The sequence below is a fragment of the Chiloscyllium plagiosum genome, unplaced genomic scaffold (assembly GCF_037043375.1).
Source record: "Chiloscyllium plagiosum isolate Xiang-an unplaced genomic scaffold, Cpla_swu_hap1 HiC_scaffold_6, whole genome shotgun sequence".
NCBI lineage: Eukaryota > Metazoa > Chordata > Chondrichthyes > Orectolobiformes > Hemiscylliidae > Chiloscyllium > Chiloscyllium plagiosum.
The window spans coordinates 84743245-84766863 of record NW_028270144.1 but is presented as its reverse complement, the minus strand read 5'-3'; the positions used below and the strand labels follow the sequence as shown (position 1 = coordinate 84766863).

The following is a 23619-nucleotide window of genomic DNA, read 5'->3' as shown; positions in this document are numbered from 1 at the left end:
GCAAAGAGTTGATGGGCCATCAGCTCTTTCCGAGCTCAGCAGGTCATGGACCTCTGCTGCCTGCCCCATTTCATAGTGGAGACTGCACTGACCCACGCTATAGTCTCTACCCAAGCTGGTTTAGTCTTTTACTGCCAAAAGCTGGTAAAGGACTTACCATCTTTCCGTCACCCTGTACTTTAATGATCGAGAGTCATCTCTGAGAAACGAGGAGCAAGCTTAATTTCCTTTATCATCTGATTGGAGTTTAGAGACAAATGCCATAGTGCGAGGAGCAGTTCCTGGCTTACAGCATCTGATCTGGTGTCAGCTGGACATTTAAATATGGCACCAGTGCCTTGGTTATTGGAAATACCCAGCAGTGGCAAGAACCTTAGTCTCACTCATCACAATTCATTAAGTAACTCGTTTGCACAAATATATGAGATGAGAAGTGAGTAATTATGTGAAATACATCTCCCAGGCCATGGCAGAAACTCACTTGCTGCCACTGTTTAACTTCAAAAATGAAAATCTCAATCACACAAACAAAGGAGCAAGTCATGCAGCTCTTTTTGATCAGCAAAATTTCCCTTCATTTCAAAATTGAGCACGGTATTTTCAAGACAGACATCAAGCTTCTTGTCTGCAGTAACAGAAAACCAATAAGACTGATAGTAAAATTAATACTTAAAATTTAACAATCAGAATTTAATTACTTTATGAAGAGGGTGAGATCAATTTACATATAAAATAGCCATCAGTGATGTTCAGAATTTATTGCAACCACAAATTTGAAATCATTCCATCAACAGTAAGAAACAAATAGTTTTTCAATCATCAAATTTCAAACATATGCAAATCTGACAAAACTTAGAAGTATTATATTACTTTATGAATTATTGCATATCTCATTGTGCATTCCTATTTTCTTGTTATCTTGTTTTTTAAGTGATACAAACAAGCAAAGTGTATAATTATTGAAATACATATGTCAGCAGCAAATACTTGTCACAAACAATAGCAAAGTTCCTTTATATGTCGCTGTTGTCTTTTTCAAACGTTTTCATAAGTTTCTGTTATCTAGCATTTTAAGGTTTGCTTTTGTATTTGTTGTTACACCAGCTCTTTTGATAAGTTAACGTAAATTACTGGAGAATACATTACTCAAAATTAAGCAGTTTCAATTGAGTTTCCTGAAATGGTTATTCATCATATTTAATAGTAATTCCAAGAGCTTAATAAACATCAGTTATTAGTTTTAAAATGCAACAAAATCACAACATTTTCAACATACATATGTTTACTGACATATAAAGCGCATTTCAAACAGTAAAGCATCGATTTTTTAAAAAATGGACAATACTTCTATCTTACCTGCATTGTTGAACATTTTGTTTTTCACTATCACTTGATAGGTATTTAATGCTTCTGCATACATATCATTGACTGCATATTGACTGGCTAAATTGAAAAGTACCTACGGATAAATTAATCTCATATTAATCATGACTGAAGTTACACTAAAATTCTTAATTTTCATTGGTTATAAAATATTTACTTTGAAATATACAATAACAAGGAAAATCATGCTATGTTTATCAGTGTTAAGCAAATGCTGATATTCAATACTAACTCACCGAATAAGTAAGATCCAGATTGATATGATCTGAAGATGCTGTTTGCTCTCTTTGTCTCACCAGTATTCTCTCCTTTCTACCTGCTTCCTTTGCTTTTTCCAAAGCCTGAAACAGCAAAAAAGGAATTATGTACTTCTTTGAAGTCTGAATCTAAACATCTGATATATCTCAAGAAAACTATTAAAAAACCCAAGAGGTCATGTGTCTATTTTTAACTTTGTATTGAATGTTAAGTGCTACCAACAAGCACTGAGAAGAAAAGGTAAATTAGACTGGTCTAGATGCTAATTCACATATGTCACTCAGCTAGCTTTTGGAGTTGCACTGGCATGTACATGTGATAATAGTATCTATTACATCTCAGCCAAGAATGATATTTCTTTTTGTTTTTTAAAGGAATCCACTAGCCACAACTTGTCAATGTGAAGATGCACCATTTAGCTCAACTCTTTGCTTCCGTCTCTTAATCAATCTTCTATCCATGTTACATCATCACTAAGTCTATGGGCCCTAACCTTGTATATTAACATTTCATGTCATGCCTTATCAAATGCCTTTTGGAAATTCAAGGATATTACATCTACTGGTTCTCCCTTACATTTTCTCACATTTTTTGCAGTTGGCTGCTCAAAGGAGTGGAAAATTCTGCTCCTTGTCTTAACATCATAATGTGTTCTTTTTCATTTCTATGACATTGAGATATTTTGCTATATTACAGATATAAACAAGTGAAAAAAAGCCTGGTGTCTTTGTTTAATTTCTCAAAGGACAAAAATGCTGATAATGCATTAATCTTTCAATATTCTACCTGATATGGCAGCCAAGACAACTTGGAGTACAATTTGAGTTAACAACCTCCCAGATTAAGAAGTGAGAGTACCATCACTGAGAAAGCTTTACACACATTTGGTGGAAATTAATTTAGGTCTAGAATTGTTGTTTCATTTAGAAACTTTTCACGTTAAAAACTTAATACACAACATAAAACAAAGTATTTTCCATCTCGGACAGGTTTTGGTAGCCTTTGGAGATGAAAGGGGGATTTGGCACAATATAATTTTTATCTATTGGCTATATTTCTTTCTGTGCTTTTGCCTTTCCCTGGAAGTTATACAGGGCATGACAGTGAGCTTTGTCTGCTCATGATGGTCCAGCTATCATGTGTAAAGACTGTGTCTTTTCGGTTTTTTATATTTTTAATTGTGGATTAAAATAAAAAATGAACTATTTTACAAACCAAGAATTGCTAAAGGATTAGTGCAGGTTTTAAAAGTATGTAATCTGACACTTACTGTAAGCACCATTTACACAACTGTTAGTTCAAGCAGTAATTGAAGTATAGTTTGCAGATGCTCTGGATTTGAGAGGTGTATACAAATGATGATTCAGCCAGCAGCATGTTGTTGATTGATAACTACTTGCTGATCAACATAGCAATGACAAAGGCCTCGTGATTGGTTCTCAGATAGCTGAATAGCTTGGGGCTAAGTAGAGGATAGTGAGAAAGTGAGAAGCCATCTGACCTCTATCGGCTCAGGTGCTATTTCTATTCTCTACAGCAAAAGCCACTTTAAGGTTGAAGAAAAACAACTTATTTCTCCTCCAGCAGTTGTTATAAGCTGTGAATTTTAATTTAAAAGTAGGAGACTTTTACAAGTGCTACCTAGCTACCCTGTATATCCTACAAACCAATGAAAGAATCTGGAGAAGGAAGACTGAGAAGCAGTATTCTGATTTGCACAAGAACCATCTCAGCATATCCTGTGAACAGAGTCCATTGAAATTCTTTATCAGTTTTCCTCCATCTATAACACCCCTGTTCTTTACCTTGTGCATGTGTGTGTTTAAAGGGGAGTTTATAAGGAAGTTAGAGTTTTAGCTAAAGTTAAATACCAATGGTTCATAATTGCTGACCTGTAGCCAGAGTCAATTTACTTGTATTAAATAGTAATTCATGTTAAGAACAGAATCTGACTCATGCTTTCTGTCAACCTGGGTCGCAAAGTCAACAAAATTAGAGAATTCTGCAGATTTCATAACTTTTTTTTGACAACTCTAGGAATAGCAGGGCTTGTTTTCCAGTACACTACCCCATTGATCATAACATATGAGGTGTGGGACAGGATGAAAAGACCAGATTGTTTTCTTGCTGGTTGTTAATTTTTTATGTTCACAGAACATGTTCCACAATGAAATTCTTACCAACTGTAGGTCACCACATCTATTGGCAATGCAACTTTCTTCAATCAATTCATTTACAATCTTCTCTAAATTCTTAACTTTTTCTTCTGGCCTACAAAATATGGTAGGGAAGCACAATAACAAATTTTGGTGAGGGCAATAATAATTTACATCAAACAGTCAAAGATGTGCTGCATAAAATATTACTTTCACCGATGTTTACAGGTTGCCAAAAATAGCAGATCATCCAGTCCTATAATGAAAATATATTTAAAAGCTACTTAGGAAATATTCTACATTACTGTATACAGTTACATTAATGACAGATGAAATGTAAATGCATTATAAATGTAATGAAATAAAACAAAATGTAAATGGACCATCAAGACTTTGCAGCAAAATTTCTTTCACAATTTTGGTTGAGGGGTATATATTGGCCAGGACATCAACAGACCCAAGTAGTCTTCTTTGTTTAGTGCTATAGGATTTTTTAAACCTATAGATTATACAGAAGGTTGATTTAACATCTCATCTAAAAAGTAGCATCTCCAACAATGCAGGGCTTCCTTTGTCTTGCCCTAAACTTACTGTCTAGCTTTTTAAAAATTCTCTGGAGGTCAGAGGGTTACACTTGATTGAAAAAAAAAGATGCGGTGTAAAATAGTCCAACCACATCACTTTTATCACTGAGCCACTAAGCATCATATTAGTAGAGTGCCAAGTGGAAAAAGTGGTGAGTGTTAGTAAAAGAATGTACCTGATTTACAGCGCATGCATGGAAATACAAGCAGACAGATTCTATCATAAATATGTGATCTCCTCATCCAAGTTCTGTGTTTTGCTTACTATACGGGCAGCAAGGAAGAACATTTACCTCAATATAACAAAAAAAAATCCACTACACTATTCTGTGAATGATTAACCATTAAGGGGAATGCTTACTTATTCTGATACTAAGTGCTACATGTTTTGAAGTAGTATTGTAGTCTGACTTACGTATCTTCATTCTTTGTTTCAAGAGGTGGAGCAGGACCTCTTGATTGCCCAAGTGGATCAAACGTAGAGCCTGAAATAAACAAAATATGATTTTTAAAAATATGATGAAATGTCACATTTACTTTCAAACAGTTATCCTAAGCAAATATAATAACTGAAAGTAAATTCTTAGACAGATTAGTGAGGCTGAAAAACAATCAATACTACTTATCCATAGGCTTTATCTCGACTGCTAGAGAAGACCAATGAACAGACTTATGAGGCATTGACAATCATGATGAGAAGGTGAAAAGCAAAATACAGAGGAACCTCAATTATCCAGCATTCAATTATCTAAATTTCGGATTATCCGGCAAGATTGCAAGGTCCCCATGCTTGGCTAAACTATGTAATCCAGCATTCGATTAACTGAATGAAATACTCCCCGCCCATGTCCTTTGGGTAATCGAGGTTCCTCTGTAATAGAAATTTGAAAGAAAAAAATATACCTCAGCAGGTCAGGCTGCATCTGCTATGACACAAACGGAGTTAACATTTCAAGTCTTTCATTAGGCATTGCATTTTTGATGAAAATTCACTGACCCAAATTTGGTGTGGAAGGTATTTAATCAGAGGGGAGTTTGACAGGTAGGGACTCCACTGCATTCTCACTTCCACTTGATTAAGTCTGTCATTCGAAGGACTATGCCAGTATTCTGGCCTTGCCACAAACTGGGGCCATTATGTGGAAACAGACAAGGATGGCAGATTTAACTCCCAAGGATGACAGATTTAACTCCACTAAGGATAATTTTGTTCCGATTTTATATTCCTCCATGATGAGTCTTGAGCATATTTTCAAGTTTGGGTCTCTGGAGTGAGAGTCTGGGGACAGTATCACTGTGCCATCATATCCTCCAATACCGTGTGTGTGTGTGTGTGTGTGTGTGTGTTGATCCTGTCAACCTGACCTATCCTCAATTTTAAACTGAAGGGGAGATGAGGCCAATGGCATCTTACTTACCTCTCTTCAATTGAGGCCTTTAAGTGACCATTAATGGGGCCAAAGCCCAACAGGTTATCCTGCATGAGCCTCGAATGGGAAGTGGAATAGCACCTGCCTCATGGCTCCCTTTTGACATCAGGCATATCCCTATCTCACTGCCACAAGGTTATCTCCAATGTGTTAAGGGACTTAGGATCTGCCAGTGGTCCCAATGGTGGCCATATTCTGTTACGGAACTGCTAAGGCTCCAGAGTTGTTCGACAATAGATTGATCAGCAGCTCTGAGGCAAGACATCTTCTCAAGAGAGGGATGAGAAACTCTACTATAAAATTACCTCTGCCCCGTGTAAAATAATGCCATCAATTATCATACGCAACATGAACACACAATGTACAGAAGGAGCAGCGCTAAATATCCTGACTGTTCATTTTAATATTTTAAGTAGAGCATAGGAAGCCCTACAATGTGTCATCCCTATACTTCCAGAATCCAGTCAGGAATCTTGTATGCAAAATACCTATTAGTTAAGTTCAAAGCTATTGGGATTTGTCTAAAACAAGGGAATGAAAACAAAACTGATCAGAAGGGAAAAAAAAATCACAGTACTTGTTAAATTGGAATTGGAGGTGGTGGAATGGAGCGAGGTAGAAAGAGTACCAAGTGGACAACTCAAGGAAGTGTGTGGTTACTGTTTTGCAATTCTATCAATTATTCAGGTTTAGAAATCCAATACACGGTGGCACAATGGTTAGCACTGCTGCCTCACAGCGCCAGAAACCCGGGTTCAATTCCCGCCTCAGGCAACTGTCTGTGTGGAGTTTGCACATTCTCCCAGTATCTGCGTGGGTTTGCTCCGGTTTCCTCTGACAGTCCAAAAAAAATGTGCACGTTAGGTGAATTGGCCATCCTAAATTGCCCGTAGTGTTAGGTGAAGGGGTAAATGTAGGGGAATGGGTCAGGGTGGGTTGCTCTTCGGAGGGTCGGTGTGGACTTGTTGGGCCGAAGGTCCTGTTTCCACACTGTAAGTAATCTTATCTATAATAGCCTATAGCCTCTTCTTGAGATCGACAGGATTGGAAACAACATAGTTGAGATAAATCTCTAAGATTTTAACTAGAGAAAACAAGATACTTGGGAGTACAAGTTAAAATAGAAAAGTGCACATTTAGGACTGACATCAGGATGCTCTTCACTAACAGTGATCAATACATGAAATGGACTCCCCAGTAACGGCGTAAAATGAAAAGACAACTTTCTTTTTGCACAAATAAGCTGATATAGAGCCAAAACCCTCCCTGATCCATAATCTTTTCTCTAAAATATTTCAAATGAAACAGACCTCTGTAAGCTGCAGAAGAATAGCCAGCTGCACGTACTGCTGTCATAGGTCTAGCAACAGTAATTCCATCCTTAAAAGATGAAGAATAATGCTGTTACATATACTTTGTTTTCAAAGTAGAAAAGAGGCAAAATCATAAAATTACTCCACATGTAAATATGAATATCAGAGCGAAACAATAAAAAAACGTACTAAGAAAAATATATAGAAACTGATTGCTGTCCTTCAGTGTCAGAGATAGGCCACACAAATTGTCACCTACACCACACAGTGTAGGAATAAAAAAACTATTCTCACATTAGCAGGCTATGTTTAGCGGGGTATCACAAAGTTCAGTATGTGGCCCCCAGCTGCTTACAATATATATTGATCTGGATGTGGGACCAACCACAATATTTCCAATTTTTTTATTCATATGAAACTAAATGGGAATGTGTATTGTAAGGAAGATATAAAAGGCTTCAGGAAGATTCAGACAGACTTAATGAATGGGAAAGAACTTGACAGATCAAACATAATGTCAAAAAGTGTAAAGTTATCTACTTTGGTAGAAGAAACAGATGTACAGAGTGTTTCTTCAATGGTAAGATGTTAGAAAATGTAAATGTACAAAAGGACCTTGGTGCCCTTGTTGATAAGTCACTGAAGATTGACATTCAGGTGTAGCAAGCTACTGGGAAGCTTAATGGAAGGTTAGTCTTTATTACAAGAGGATTTGAGTCAGGAGTACCAAAGCTTTCTTTCAACTTTAAAAGAGCTTACTTAAGACGGCACATGGAGTCCTGTGTGCAGTTTTGATCTCTTTAACTCAAGAAAGATATTACTGCCACTGGGAAATGCAACAGAGGTTCACCAGACCTGTTTCCAGGATGGTGAAACTGTTCAACGAGAGATAGGCAAATTGGACCTATATAGTCAAGATTTTCAAAGAATGAAAGATAATTTCATTGAAACTTACAAAATACTTAAAAGGATTGTTAAGTTAGATGCAGGAAAGAGGTTTTTCTTGGTTGGGGAGTCTAGAACCGGGGCATAATTTCAAAAGGGAGCTACACTTACATCCAAGAATTGTTTTACTTAGAGGGTTGTGAACCTTTGGAATTCTCTACTATAGAGGGCTGTGAAAACCCAGAATTTGAGTAGTTTAAGGTAGAGATTGGTAGATTTCTGATTACCAATGATGTATACGGTTATGGGTAAAAATGTTTGATCAGTTGAAGGGCGGAGCAAGCTCAATGGGCAAATGGCCTATTCCTGTTCCTATATTCCTAAGATAATAGAAACAAATCATTTTCTACAAATTCTATGCAAAACAGGAAAATTGCACAATTGTTTCCGTATATAATCCATTTTAAATATCTTCTCAGTAAGAATGTACTGAGTCACGTCACATTAGATGAAGTCTTATATGATTTGATTGAGCCACATACTTTAATTCACAGCACCTGCTGCAGGCATACCACCATGAAACTATTGATAATTTTTAATACGTGAGATATAATATAATGCTGATCCTAACAATGGGACTACAAACCAGAAATCAGCCCTCTAACATTTCCTTCACACAGATGGCCATTATCTATCTGTAATACTCTCAGCATTTTGTATCACAAATACATTTAATGAGAGGACTTAAATAACTTAGATGTAAATGAAGGCACTGACAAAATAATAATGGACCTTAAAATATTGCTTAAATTAGGGCATCATAAAATAGATTCCTAAGAATCAGAGACTACTCGTAAGCATTACCAGCTACACAATAGGAGTATCCATTCAGAAACAAAGTTGAAATATTTTGTACAGAAATGCCTTTTCACTTTTCCATTAAAAACTCAAGTGTGTAATGATGTCCAGGAACTACTGTGACGCAGAATCAGATCAAAATCTGATACTTAATTTAAATTGGCAATTTTTAAAAACTTTATTTGTACAACCAAAATAGTTTTGTATCAACACAGAACAAATGTGCCTTAATGCAAATTGAACAAATGAACAGCATAATGCTAAGCTATCAATAGTTTATAAATTGCAGAGTAGGATTCATACTCCCTGAAATTCTTCTGTTACATAAACCCATTGGAGCAAGTTAAAATAGTTAAAATGATGATAATCAATTTATAATTTATTAAATAACAATCAACTTAATAATCAATGATAATTTTCAGAATGCACTTGATAAATGTTATACAAGAAACCTGTGGAACACAAAAATGCAGGGAGAATATCGACAAGTTGAATTGGCTGCATAATATTAAACAAACGATAATGATAAAAATGCTGTGCTTCTAATAGTGTAAGTATGCCTGTAGGTATGAGTGCAGAATATCTTCAGAATTTCTGAAGATACTGCATAGAAAATGAAGAAAGGGATATGATTCAAAGATAGAAGCTCCATGGAACTTAACTAGAAAAAGGAATTTCAAATTGTTTTAATAGTGAAGAAATCTTATGTAATTAATTAAAAGAATGATTTGGGATAAGGGCTTCACAGCCAAAGGAAGCTTTTTGTGTCCATGCCCAGCTGCACTAGAGGTGGTGATGATAAGCCATTTTCATGAATCACTGCAGTCTCATGTAGATACTCCAACACTGCTGTAATGTGGGAAATTCCAAGATTTTAACCCATCAACAATTAAGGTGCAGTGATATATTTCCAATTCAAGATGTTGTGCAAATTGCAGGAAACTGTTGCAGATGGTTATGTTCCCATGCATCTGTTGCCCTTGACCTAAATGGTTGAGGTCATGGATTCACAAGATGCACTGACGGCAACTTGCAGCTCCAGGATTCATGTATTAGTCGATCTAAATCTGGTCAAGTAATCCCAAATTCCCAACCCCACTCCCATGCCCAGGACAGTGTTGGCATTGAACTGCAACAGGAGATGCTTAAAGGTCTTGTGTGGGAGAAGATCATTCAATGGCATTGGTGTAGCATAAACACTCCTTGTCATTTTTTAGCCCAATGCTGAACTTGTCCAAACTCTGTAACATGCATACAACTGCTCCAGTGTTGGAGAAGTTCGGTGTTTGTGCGGTCTGATGAGGACGCCAAGACAAATAATCCATTTGGCAAATCTGCCTGAAGCCTTCTATTTCACACTCATATGCTTTGTTGTTTTTGCAGATGGGATTCTCATGGATCATTCTCATTTGTTAGTTGTCACCATCATTCACATCTGGAAATGACAGGGCTGTACAACGTGGATTTGATACACTGGTTGTGGGATTGCTTAGTTCTGTCAATCACTTGCAGCTTATGCTGTTTAACACATACGTAGTCCTGTCTTATAGTTTAACTAAGTTGATATTTCATTTTTACTTTTATCTGTTGTCCTTCCTGTCACTTTCCTCTAAACTCTTCGTTGAATCCTGGCTTGATGATAATAGTACAGTAAATTATATAATAAAATGACATTATAAAATAACATTAAACTTAACCAAGTTTAAAGATTATTACTGAGTAATAATCTGTCATTTAAGAACACAGGAACAGGAGCAGGTCATTCAGCTTGTAAAGCTTCCACTGCCATTTAAAATAATTATGACTGATCGAAAACTTCAATGCCTTTTTCCTATACCACCTCCATAACCCTTTACAGCATTCGAAATCAGAAACCTAAAAATCAATTTCTACCTTAAACATACAGAGATAGGGTAAAGGGGTGTGTCTGGGTGGGATGCTTTTCAGAGGATTGGTGTGGACTCAGTGAGGTAAATGGCCTGCTTCCACACACTAAGGATTCTACTGTCAAATATTCAAACCTTCTGTGGTAATGAATTCAAAAGGTTCACAATGCTCTGAATAAAAATAATTCTCCTCATTTCGGTCTTAAATGGCATCTCCCTTATTTTAAATTGTGCCCTTGGTTCTAGATTTTTTCTGGGGGGAACGTTTGGTGCACATCAAAGGATCTGTCGTATTTAGCACAGTAATATTGCCACACAACACAATGGAGGATATTCTCAACATGAAAACGGGGCTTTGTCTCCACAAGGACTGTGCAGTGGCTACTCGTACCAATACTGTCACGGGTGGCAGGCAGATTGGTGAGGATGAGGTTGAGGATGTTTTTCCTCTCGCGTTGATTCCTTCATCTCCTACCACAGACCAGTCTAGCAACATTAACCTTTAGCACCCAACCAGCACGGTCAGTAATGGTGCTCCAAAGCTACTCTTAGTAGACTCTGGACACTTAAATCCCCCACCCAAAATATAAATTGCACCATTGTCACTCTCTGTGCTTCCTCTAAGTTGTATTTAACATGAAGAAGAAGTATTTTTGTACATCAGAACTTTCCACATTTACAATTAAGAATTACCCTGCACATCCTTTCCTCCTACCAATATAGATAATCTCACATTATATTCTGTCTGCCATGTTCTTGGCCATTCACTAAGCCTGCCCAAACGAAGCCAATTTACATCTTCCTTACAACAGATATGTCTGTTTAGCTTTGTAGCATTACATTTGGACCCCACACCTAAATTACTATTATAAACTGTTAGCAGCTGTGGACCAAATACTGATCCTTGCGGCTCTCCTCTAATCACAGCCTGCCAATACGAGAATGATAATTATTATCTATAAATGCTGTGCTCAGTGGATAATTAAAAGTTTGATTACTTTCTTACCTGAATAACTCCAGTGGCAGGCCTTCCCATTGAAGAGGCCAAAGGCACTCTTGCCTACATTTAGAAAACATTTGTTTAGGTAAACGGCAAATAAAAATATATTATACAACAGAAGTACTAAGAAATTAATATTGATAAATTTTTCACATTGAGTACACAATATCAGCTTAATTTCTTTTTACTTTTCTCTTTTTATTTTTAAAATGTTGAGCGTACTAAACAGAAAACAAATATTTCTTTCCTGTCTTCTACAATAAAATCTTTTGTCAGGCCACTGCTCTGCACTGTTGAAGGCAAGACCCCAGAAAAAAGATCAGCTGGGCATGTAGCTAGAAATTGTGCAGTGCAGTTCTGTAAAGGCATATTTTAAGAAATTAAAGTTAAAGCAAAACAATAGTAGTTTGTTTTGCCAGGAGGCCTGGGTTTAGGTCTCAGAGGTCTGTAATAACATTTCTGAACAGATTGATTAGAAAATACTCTAAGGAACTGCAGCAAAGGTGACCTAGAACTGAGTTGACTTATCTCCAAAAACCAACCTGCTCAAATGCAGAGGGCTATTGTGCCACAGTAGTAGCGTTCCTACACTGAGCCTGGGGGCTGGGTTCAAGTTTCACCTGCTCCAGAGATGTATCATAATTATGTAAGTTAGCTCACTGAGCTTGTAATCTTGTTAATGACGTTAGTTTTGCTGGTGATATCATTTACAAGGTACTATGCAAGAACTGTAAAAAACACTACATCGGACAAACTAGCAAGAAACTTGCCACCAGGATACATGAACACCAACTGGCCACCAAATGATGTGACCCACTATCACTAGTTTGTATACATACAGACAAAGAAGTTGATCACTTTGACCGGGACAACACACACATCCTAGAAGAGGCGAAACAAAGACATGCACAAGAATTCTTAGAGGCATGGCATTCTAACCAGAACTCCATCAATAAATACATCAATTTAGACCCCATCTACCTTCCTTTGAAAAAAGAACTGGAAATGACATCACCTCCTTAAGAAACCAAGACTATAAATAGAGAGACGGGACATACCACCAGCGCTTCACCGGAGACTCTCACTGTTGATGTTACCGAGTATGGTGATGAAATGTCTGAAAACAAACCTTCAAGCTCAGCGAGCTAACTTACATACTTATCATCAATCTGAGCTACAAAATCTTCTCAAACATTGCTAATAATATATCCGAACAGGCTAATTAAAATAAAAACTAAGAGTTCCAATGCTAGGTTTTTAAGAAAAGCTGCAACATCTGACAAAAAAAGACGAGGTTCACAAAAAGATGTAAAAGGTAACATTACAGGTAAGGCAACTCACGTGGAAAATGTCATTTTTAACATAATGAAAAAAAGGGCAGGAAGTTTTTGAGTGTGGGAGTTGTGATTTACTAAGGAAGTTGAATCTCTTGTCAAGAGGAAGAAGGCGGTTTATATTAGGATGAGATGTGATAGCTCAGTTAGGGCGCTAGAGAGTTACAAGCTAACCAGGAAAGACCTAAAGAGAGAGTTAAGAAGAACCGGGGGGATATGAGAAGTCGTTGGCGGATTGGATCAAGGAAAACCCTAAAGACTTTCTATAGCTATTTCAAGAATAAAAGAATGACAAAAATAAAATCAATCAAGCATAGTACTGGGAAGTTGTGGGTGGAGTCAGAAGATGTAGGGAAAGCACTAAATGAATACTTTTCATCAGTATTCACACTAGAAAAAGACAATGTGATTGAGGAGAATACTGAGATACAGGCAACTAGACTAGACAGAGTTGAGGTTCACAAAGAGGTGTTAGCAATTCTAGAAAGTGTAAAAATAGATAAGTCCCTGGGCCAGATGGAATTTATCCTAGGACTCGCTGAGAAGCCAGGGAGGAGATTGCAGAGCCTTTGGCTTTGATCTTTATGTTGTCATTGTCTACAGGAATAGTGCCAGAAGACTGGGGGATAGCAAATGTTGGGAACATGTTCAAGAAGGGGAGTAGAGACAACCCTGGACATTATAGACCAGTGAGCCTTACTTCGGTTGTGGGCAAAGGGTTGGAAAGGGTTATAAGACAGAGGAGTTATAATCATCTAGAAAGTATAAGTTGATTAAGGATAGTTAACACAGTTTTGTGAAGGGTAGGTCATGCCTCACAAACCTTATTGAGTTCTTTGAGAAGGTGACCAAACAGGTTGATGAGGGTAAAGCTGTTGATGTGGTGCATATGGATTTCAGTAAGGCATTTGGTAAGGTTCCCCATGGTAGGCTATTGCACAAAATACGGAGGCATGGGATCGAGGGTGATTTAGCCATTTGGATCAGAAATTGGCTAGCTAAAGACGACAGAGGGTAGTGGTTGATGGGAAATGTTAATCGTGGAGTTCAGTTCCTAGTGGGGTACCGCAAGGATCTGTTTTGGGTCCACTGTTGCTTGTCATTTATATAAATAACTTGGATGAGGGCATAGAAGGATGGGTTAGTAAATTTGCGGATGATACTAAGGTCGGTAGAGTTGTGGATAGTGACGAAGGATGTTCTAGGTAACAGAGAGACATAAATAAGCTGCAGAGCTGGGCTGAGAGGTGGCAAATGGAGTTTAATGCGGAAAAATGTGAGGTGATTCACTTTGGAAGGAGTAACAGGAATGCAGAGTACTGGGCTAATGATAAGATTCTTGGCAGTGTAGATGAGCAGAGAGATCTCAGTGTCCAGGAACATAGATCCTTGAAAGTTGCCACCCAGGTTGATCGGGTTAAGAAGGCATATAGCGTGTTAGCTTTTATTGGCAGAGGGATTGAGTTTCGGGACCATGAAATCATGCTGCAGCTGTACAAACTCTGATGTGGCCACATTTGGAGTATTTAGTACAGTTCTGGTCACTGCATTATAGGAAGGATGTGGAAGCTTCGGAAAGAGTTCAGAGGAGATTTACTAGGAGGTTGTCTGGTATGGAGAGAAGGTCTTACAAGGAAATGCTGAGGGACTTGAGGCTGTCTTCATTAGAGATGTCAGAGGTAGTTTACTTATTCAGAGAATAGTAGGGGCATGGAATACACTGCCTGCAACAGTAGTCGACTCGTCAACTTTAAGGGCATTTAAATGATCATTGGATAGGCATCTGGACGAGAATGGAATAGTGTAGGTTAGATGGGCTTCAGATTGGTTCCACAGGTCGGTGCAACATCGAGGGTCGAAGGGCCTGTGCTGCACTGTAATGTTCTATGTTCTATAATGAAAAAGTATATTTAAAGTTTGTAACTGTGTTTAGTTATCCGGCTGAAGAGAATGTCCAAGGCAGCTGCTTAATAAAAATTCAAAATTTAAAAATGTATATGAAAGCCTTTGACATGGACCAGATCATATTCCCTCAAAATATATTAAGAAAGTAGTCTGGATCTTAACATTTTCTTATTTCAAAGATAAAGGCCAGGTTCTGTGCAAAATGATTTGGTTAAACTCCTTGGCGTTAAGCGAAACACAATTTATTCAAACACTATAGTTAAAATACAACAAAAGAAAGAACAGAATAATTTAACTCTACTGGACAATTGAACAGAATAATAGATATAGTAACTATTACTAATTAACTGTTCCAATAAAGTAACATCATATGAACATCCCTTTGGCAAAAAGACAAATTCAGAAACAGGTCGTCTCACACGCAATTCAGCAACAGAGAGAGAACCCCAGCTTCTAGCTGTAACCGAGACAGGGGAAGAAATAACTTCTTAGAGGCTCCAGTAGCTTCTATTGAATCTAAAAGCTGAAAAAAACCTAGAAATCCTGGCGTGTGAGAGAAGGCTGCACCCATCCAGCCTGTCTCCATTGTTCCAACTTTTAAAAAAACCCTAAGGTCTCTCAAACTATTTATTTTAACAGAGACTGCTTGGTACACTCATTCAATTACTCCCTTGAACAAAACCAGGACAAAATACACATTTTAGAGCCACAGCTCCAGCACACCTTGAATATACAGAGGAACTTCGATTATCTGAATACAAATTATCCAAATTTTGGATTATCCAAACAAGATCTCAAGGTCCCATATAAACCTTACATCAGGGGGATTCAAGATGGCGGCGACCCAGCAAGACTGAGTCTATAGTGCTCCTCCCAAGACTTGGGTACAGTGGGTCACCCACCCCTACCACGCTCACCAAATCATTTATAATAGTTGTGTAATTTAATTAGTTGTGTAATATTACATTTAAACAATTTAATCCTAAGTAAAAATGACTAAAGGGAAGGGAGCCCGCAGCTCTCAGCAAGCAGGAACCCCTCCCCCACCCTCTCCAACGGCAGCAGAGGCGTCCACAGCGGCCCCGGGGGACTTACCTACAGTGACAAGCCTTGCAGAAATGATTTCCAAGCTGGATTCGAAGATCGATGCCTTTATTGCAGAATCCAGAAATCGTTGGGACTCGCTCTCGGCCGCGCTGCAGAAGCACGACCGAGAAATCCAAGAAATTGAGCGCCGATTCGGAGGGGCGGAGTTAAAGGCCGTGACCTCCGAAACTACCGCTCAATCGGCCGTGGATCAGGTCCGGATTCTGGAGCAGCGAGTTCGGACCTTGGAAAATCATATTGACGACCTCGATAATCGAGATCGTCGAAAAAATATTCGTTTGCTGGGCCTTTCCGAACGGGAAGAGGAAGGCCAGCTTACAGCATTCCTGGAGCAGTGGCTGCCACAGCTTTTAAATCTGCAAGCTGGATCAGGCCAGGTAAGGGTAGAATGGGCCTACCGGGTCACAATACGCGGGCCCGGCTTGAACTAGCGCCCACGCCTGGTCCTGTTCCGGCTGCAGAGCTACAAGGAGAGGCAGATACTCCTAGAAGCCTCTAGAAATCTCGGAAAAGACCCCAAGCTATGATCTATAAAGGATCCAAGATCATGCTATTTCAGGACTTTTCCCCGGCTCTGGTTCGAAAGAGGGAGGCATTCGACGAGGCGAAGAAGCGTTTAAGGGACTTAAATATTCAGTACTCCTTACGCTACCCAGCGACGTTACGCTTTAACCATGAAGGATCCGTATATAACTTTGGATCACCAGAAAACGCTAAGGAATTCTTGGACTCTCTTAGATAAACTGTAAGACATAATGGATGTTGGTTTGCCTTTCCCCCCGCTTTGGTTTATATCCCTTTTTTTTTTCTCTTACCTTACTGTTTAATATTATCATGGGGGGTGGGGAGAGGGATTTGATTTTCTCCCCCCCCCCCCGGGGTTGTTTTCTATTATTATTTTATGTATATATGAGGGATGTGTGTGTATATATAAAAAAGCTGGGGGGGTAGCACTGAGACTAGAAAGGATACTGCCACATATTATAAAGGAGGATCAGACGGGGTTTATTAAGGGTCATAGATCATCCAATAATATTAGAAGGGCTCTGAATATGATTCAAGCCTGTCATCAGGGAAAGATACCAGGAGTAGTGGTTTCATTAGACGCGGAAAAGGCATTTGATAGGGTCGAATGGTCATATTTGTTTTACACATTGGAAAGGTTTGGCGTTGGACAGGTGTTTACCAAATGGGTCTCAACATTGTACAGTGATCCCAAAGCAGTTGTGGTTACCAATGGATTAGGTTCGGATAGCTTCAGTGTGGGTAGGGGCTGCCGTCAGGGATGTCCCCTCTCGCCATTGTTATTTACGCTAATAATTGAACCACTAGCAGAAGCTATACGAGCTGATCCTAATATAGTGGCCCCAAGGATTGGTACAGGTAAACATAAAATTACCCTTTATGCAGATGATGTTCTTCTATTCCTCAGTAACCCTTTGATGTCCATACCTCGCCTAATCCAAGTTATCAATACATTTAGTGCATTCTCAGGCTATAAAATTAATTTATCAAAATCGGAGGCTATGCCAATGGGTAGTCTTGCTATGATACCCCGCTTAGCGGACGGTTCCCTTTTTCCCTTTCGTTGGTCCCTGGAGGGCTTCTTATATTTAGGCATTTTTATTACTCCAGTATTTGGTCAGTTGTATAAGGCTAATTTTGTGTATTTACTGGAAAGGATAAGGCAGGACCTCCAGCGATGGGGAGACCTACCAATTTCCTGGTTGGGTAGAATAGCACTAATCAAAATGAATGTCCTGCCCCGTCTCCTATATCCTATGAGAATGCTTCCGGTGATGCTGCCGAGGACGGCTTTATGTAAATTATATGGCTGGCTGGGCTCCTTTATCTGGAATCATAGGCGGCCCCTGATTAAGCTGAAGAAGCTACAGCTTCCACAGGCAAGGGGTGGATTGGATTTCCCAGACTTTAGGAAATATCAGTTAAGTTCCCTATTAAGTTACATAGCTGATTGATTGTGGATCAGACAAGACCCAATCTGGTTGGACATCGAGGCCTCTCAAGTAAAATACCCACTTATTAACCTTTTATTCTCAGACAAGAGGAAAATCATTACAGATCACTGTAAAAACCCTATAATACTAAATACAATCAAGCTTTGAATATAATGCGGCAAAATGAGGGTAATTCACATAAAACATCCCCCTATGCACCGATAGTGGGAGCATGGGGATTCCAACCGGGGTTAACAGATGCCACTTTTAAACTCTGGAGATCCAGGGGTATCTCATGTTTAGGGGATCTATTTAAAGATGGGGTCCTGATGTCTTTTGAACAGCTGCGTCAGAAATTCAGATTACCTAATGGACACCTCTTTCGATACTTCCAAATTCGAGATTATATACAGAAGAAGACGACGTTATTAGATAGTCTTTATAAATCAGATAGAGAATGTAGTGTCCTACGACCAGTGGGGGTATCTTCCGTCAGTATTATTTATCATTTACTACATGATGAAGTATCGGGAAATATGGATAATCTGCTTAAAACATGGGATCAGGATTTGGGACTAGAAATCTCCACTGAAATGTGGAATGATATTTGGGAAAATGCTAGAAAAATTACTATCTGTAACAAAACCCAGGCTATCCAGGTGAAGATACTTCATAGGGCCCATATAGCACCGGTTCGATTGGCAAAATTTAAGGCAGGAGCATCTCCAATGTGTCCTAAATGCAAAATAGAGGTGGGCACTCTTGTGCATTGCCTATGGACCTGTCATAAGATCCATAGATATTGGACTAAAGTAGCAAGTACCCTGACAGAAATTTTAGGAACGGAAATTAAAGTGGACCCTGTATCTCTCCTCTTGGGCTTTTCGAACTTTCCCTCCCTGGACACGTACGGGAAGAGACTATTTTCTATTCTTTCTTTCTGTGCAAGGAAAAATATTTTGGTGAACTGGGCAGCGGAGGGCCCCCCTGGACTTTCAAATTGGCACAGATTAATTATGGAATGTATTCCCCTTGACTTCCTTACAAATATGGTGCACCGAAAGACCGAATTATTTTATAAAATATGGCAGCCCTTCTTGAATTACATAAATACAGATATTTCGGCTATCCTAACAAGGGCTTTTATTTAATTGAGATTACAAACCTGGCTGGTCCGGGGCCCCTCGGGGAAGGAATCTTTGATGTTAACACATTCCGAGCATGTAAGAGACTTAAATATACACTCTGGTTAGTTGTAGGTTAGATTAGTAGTTAGTTGAGTTTTGTTTGTTTTTTTTCTTCTTTTTTTGGGTTTTTTTTTTGTTTTTTTGTTAAATTTTGGCTATTGTATATTTGACCTAATTGTATATCAATGTTTATATCTGAGAGTTTTGTTTATTTTTGTAAACTTGTAAAAATGTTAAATTTCTAATAAAAATATCTATATAAAAAAAATCTTACATCAAGAAGGTAAGTGAATTCGGATTACCTGTACTGAAGAACATGTGAAAATGCTGGCAAAAACAAAGAAACACAAGCACTTCATACAACAGCGACTTGATTTTTTTAAAATGTAAGAGTTAGTTACACAGTCCTTTGCAGAAGTAAGTGCTTTATTCCCGTCCCTTAACCAGGCCATTCATGAAAAAATGGCAGAGAAAGTAAATGCATATGCGAGGCAGTGCTTCTGTCTTTCTATCGTGACACTGAGTTCAGCGGAAACTGACAATGCTCTTGTGATTGTGGAAGCTGTTCAGGACATTGCTTAATGCTGGGATTTCATATATTTATGTGATGGTAAGGGTTTAGTCTTTCTCAGTTTAATCTGCAATTTGCAGAATGCAAAGATTAGTCTGTTTAAATAGCAGACTCATGAAAATTTTAGATTTAAACAAACTCTCCAGTACAGCACAGCGTTAGATCAGTATGGCTTTCTTTATTTACGGTAAAATCAATTAACCGAATAATCAATTATCCAAATGAATTACTGCCCACCCATCTTTTTCGGATAATTGAGGTTCCTCTACACTTAACAACCCAGCCTGAACAGCCTTCTGCTGGAAAGAATCCCGAAGATTCAGCTCATTCTGAAAGAGACAAAACTCCTCCTATTTTCTGTCTTAAATGTGCAAATAATTATTCAGAGATTATACTCTCTGGTCCTTTCTGTTCATTCAGGGAAAGGACCTTCTGCATCTACCCTGCGAATCCCCCAAAAACGTATAAGTTTCAAGATCTCCTCTCATTCTTCCAACCTCCAAAGAGTACATGTCCACCCTACTCAACTTGTCTTCCTATGAAAATCTCTCCATACCAAGGATCAACCTAGTGGACTTCTAACATCTGTAAAAGGAAAAAACAGAAAGTTACACAAAAAGGTGGCCAGATTTTCTTTCCTGATTCTTCCTAGATTTCCCTAAACGTTTGCATCATTTCCCATCTAATAGCAGATAAAAAATGAAGAAAGAAAAAGAGAAGAGATAGAGGAGCAACTTTCTGTATGGAAATTCCTCAAGCCAGTTCACAGAAGTGTAATCGTGCATTTATTATACAGAGTCATTATGGCACAGACATGGCCATGCCAGCAAGTCATAATGGACACTGAGTCAGAAAAGAGTTTAGGATATATGACTAAATATTTGGCTAAAGAGCTCTGTTGTAATGAGCACCTTCAAGATGGCTATGCAGCCACAACCACCAAAAGACGGTCAATGGAAGTCAAATATGCACTAGAGTACAGAATTGGAACAATACAGATAGAGTCATAGAGTCATAGAGATGTACAGCATGGAAATAGACCCTTCAGTCCAACCCGTCCATGCCGACCATATATCCCAATCCAATCTAGTCCCACCTGCCAGCACCCGGCCCATATCCCTCCAAACTCTTCCTATTCATATACCCATCCAAATGCCTTTTAAATGTTGCAATTGTACCAGCGTCCAACACTTCCTCTGGCAACACATTCCATACATGTACCACTCTCTGTGTGGAAAAAGTTGCCCCGTAGGTCTCTTTTATATCTTTCCCCTCTCTCCCTAAACCTATGCCCTCTAGTTCTATATCTTTCCCCTCTCACCCTAAACCTATGCCCTCTAGTTCTGGACTCCCCGACCCCAGGGAAAAAACTTTGCCTATTTACCCTATCCATGCCCCTCATAATTTTGTATAAATTGAAGAGTTGCAGAGCTGGTGTATGTTGGAGATAGGAAGGCAAAGACCACTGAGGAATCTGAACATAAGAATTACAGAATCATAGAGTCATAGAGATATACAGCATGGAGGGAATCAATGTATATCAAAGAGCTTAGGGTGATGGATAGCAAAAACGGACCAGTTTAGGATGAATGGAAAATGGGAGACTGGCCAGAAAACATGAAATACTTAAGTCGGGGAAGAAAATGTGTAAACGGGGGTTTCATCAGCAGATAAATTGAGTCAAAAATAGAAACAGACAACATTACTGATGTGGAGGTTGGCAGTCTTATTGGATGAGGATATTGGGATCGAAAGCAAAGCTCAGGGTCAATTAAGGCAATAGGGTTTTGAAGAGTCTGATACAGCTTGAGATAGCAGTCAGGAAGGGAGATGGAACCTATGGCTACGAACAGAGGTAGCAGTGTAAATCCCAAGGATTTATTACAAGTAGTTGTGGCTCATCTCTAAGAGAAAGAAGCAAAAGAGAAATAAGGACCAGGCGAAAAGATACAGTGAGAGAAACAAAAACAAAGGTCAGTAGAGAAAATAAAATGGCAAGTTATCTCCATTACTTCTTGCAAAACTATGAGAAATCACCCACTCCTACCAACATTCATGAAAAGTTAGATGATGCAGGAGTTATGTTCCATGTAATACATATTTTTATGATTTGCTAGTAAATTCATGAGGTAAATGGTGACAATACTCACTGAAGCATTTACATTAAAAAAGTTGTGATGCAGAGGAAGAACCGTTTGTAACTGCATAAACAAAAATGCTTACCTATATTTCACCAGGATTTAATATAAAACTGAAATCTATGAACACAAATGTAGGCATGCAAAATACTGTTTACAAAATTTTATGCATGCATTAAAGCAAGAAGTATAACTGGAATATTTAACTTATTTACTCATAACTATTTACTTTCAAAAAGGAACATAGAGATGAAGAACAGGACATAACTCCTTGTGTGATTTATTTGTATCTTCAGAAAAATATATATTCCTCACCAAGAGTTTTTTCCAACTCCTAAACCAGCTAGCTGTCTGTTTATGTTCAGTCTGAATGAAACTGCCATTTGTGTTGAAATTTGGGCTGTTCAGAAATGTGGGTCACCTTACTAGATACTAAGAACAAAGTGCTAAAATAATTTCTCAATAGATTCTTTACAGGCAGAGAGCGATTTCATCCATCAGCAGAATCTGAGCCTTCCATCCAGGTCTCAGACTTGAAAGGAGGGTGTGCTAAGACCATGAGCCACACAAGCCCATCATCCAAAATTGAAATCAAAGTGAAATATTTTCCTAATCAACCTGTTAAGAGATGTTATAACACACCTTTGGTGCAAGTACGACTTCAACCCAGGGACGCTAACATTGCACCGTAAGAGGCCCAATGGACTCGAAGTGGTTAATTCTGCAGCTTGACTAGATATTATTTAATTGGTAAATTGATAGGCACTTCATCAGAACTGTACCAGACTCGAAATGTTAACTGTTTTCTCCCCCTACAGATGCTGCTAAACCTGCTGAGTTTCAGCAATTGCTGTTTTTGTTCCAGATCTTCAGCAAATGCAGTTCTTTGTTTTACCTGCATTCTAGATTGCTTTAATTTGGAAGTCAAATTCTACAAAATGATTTATAAATGCTCCAAAGAATATGATGGAAATGTATAGTGGCTCTTGTGGCATAATGATAGTGTCCCTACCTTTAAGCCAGAAGGCCTGAGTTCAAATTCCACCCTCTCCAGAAGCATGTCATAACATACCTCAACCAGCTGATTAAAGCATCCACTGTGGCAACAACTATTATTCAACTTGATGCATCATTAAATGGGTTAAGACCAAGGTTTATATTAAGATTATTCACAAAATGAAGCCCTCATTCAACTGTATGAGGGTATGAAAATTGGAAGATAAGTCAACTCAACTCACTCATGCATACCTTTGAAGAGCTGGTTACAATAGAAAGTGTGAACTCAGGAATAAGTTACTCAGAAAACTTCTTATTCAAGATATTGTGAATCAAGTAAGGCAAGGTAACGGGATGTGGATATGTAGAAAGAAAACAACTAAGTTTAAGACAATCTTTGCAAGTATATTGTACATGTTGCAGATAAAGTGAACTTCACAAACTGTAATTTTTAATGCTGCAAATGCAGCATTATTTAAATTATTTTCAGTGGCTGCAAACTATTCCACAGTATTGTTTAAAATGTTGTACATACCCCCATATTCCCAAAGGAACGTACACCTGCTCCAGTACTTGGTATTTTTGCAGTCATCTACAAAATTGTTGTTAAAATATATTTGGTAATCTTAGACTTCAAAGACGTTCTACAAGTTTTACAGAGCTAAAAGAG

The 23619-nt window shown here is 38.4% G+C and overlaps 1 protein-coding gene across 5 annotated transcripts in view; it reads right to left on the bottom strand.

Annotated features, from left to right (window-relative positions):
- ift88 (intraflagellar transport 88 homolog) overlaps positions 1-23619 on the bottom strand; it is a 135393-nt gene that overhangs the window by 92970 nt on the left and 18804 nt on the right. For all 5 annotated transcript variants that reach the window (XM_087988161.1, XM_087988159.1, XM_043691897.2 and 2 more), the window contains exons 4-10: positions 23485-23541; positions 11760-11813; positions 7122-7191; positions 4797-4866; positions 3822-3912; positions 1620-1724; positions 1357-1459 (exon numbers count right to left, since the gene is read on the bottom strand). In XM_087988161.1, the coding sequence (XP_087844287.1) occupies positions 1357-1459; positions 1620-1724; positions 3822-3912; positions 4797-4866; positions 7122-7191; positions 11760-11813; positions 23485-23541 (550 nt within the window). The remainder of the gene's footprint in view (positions 1-1356; positions 1460-1619; positions 1725-3821; positions 3913-4796; positions 4867-7121; positions 7192-11759; positions 11814-23484; positions 23542-23619) is intronic.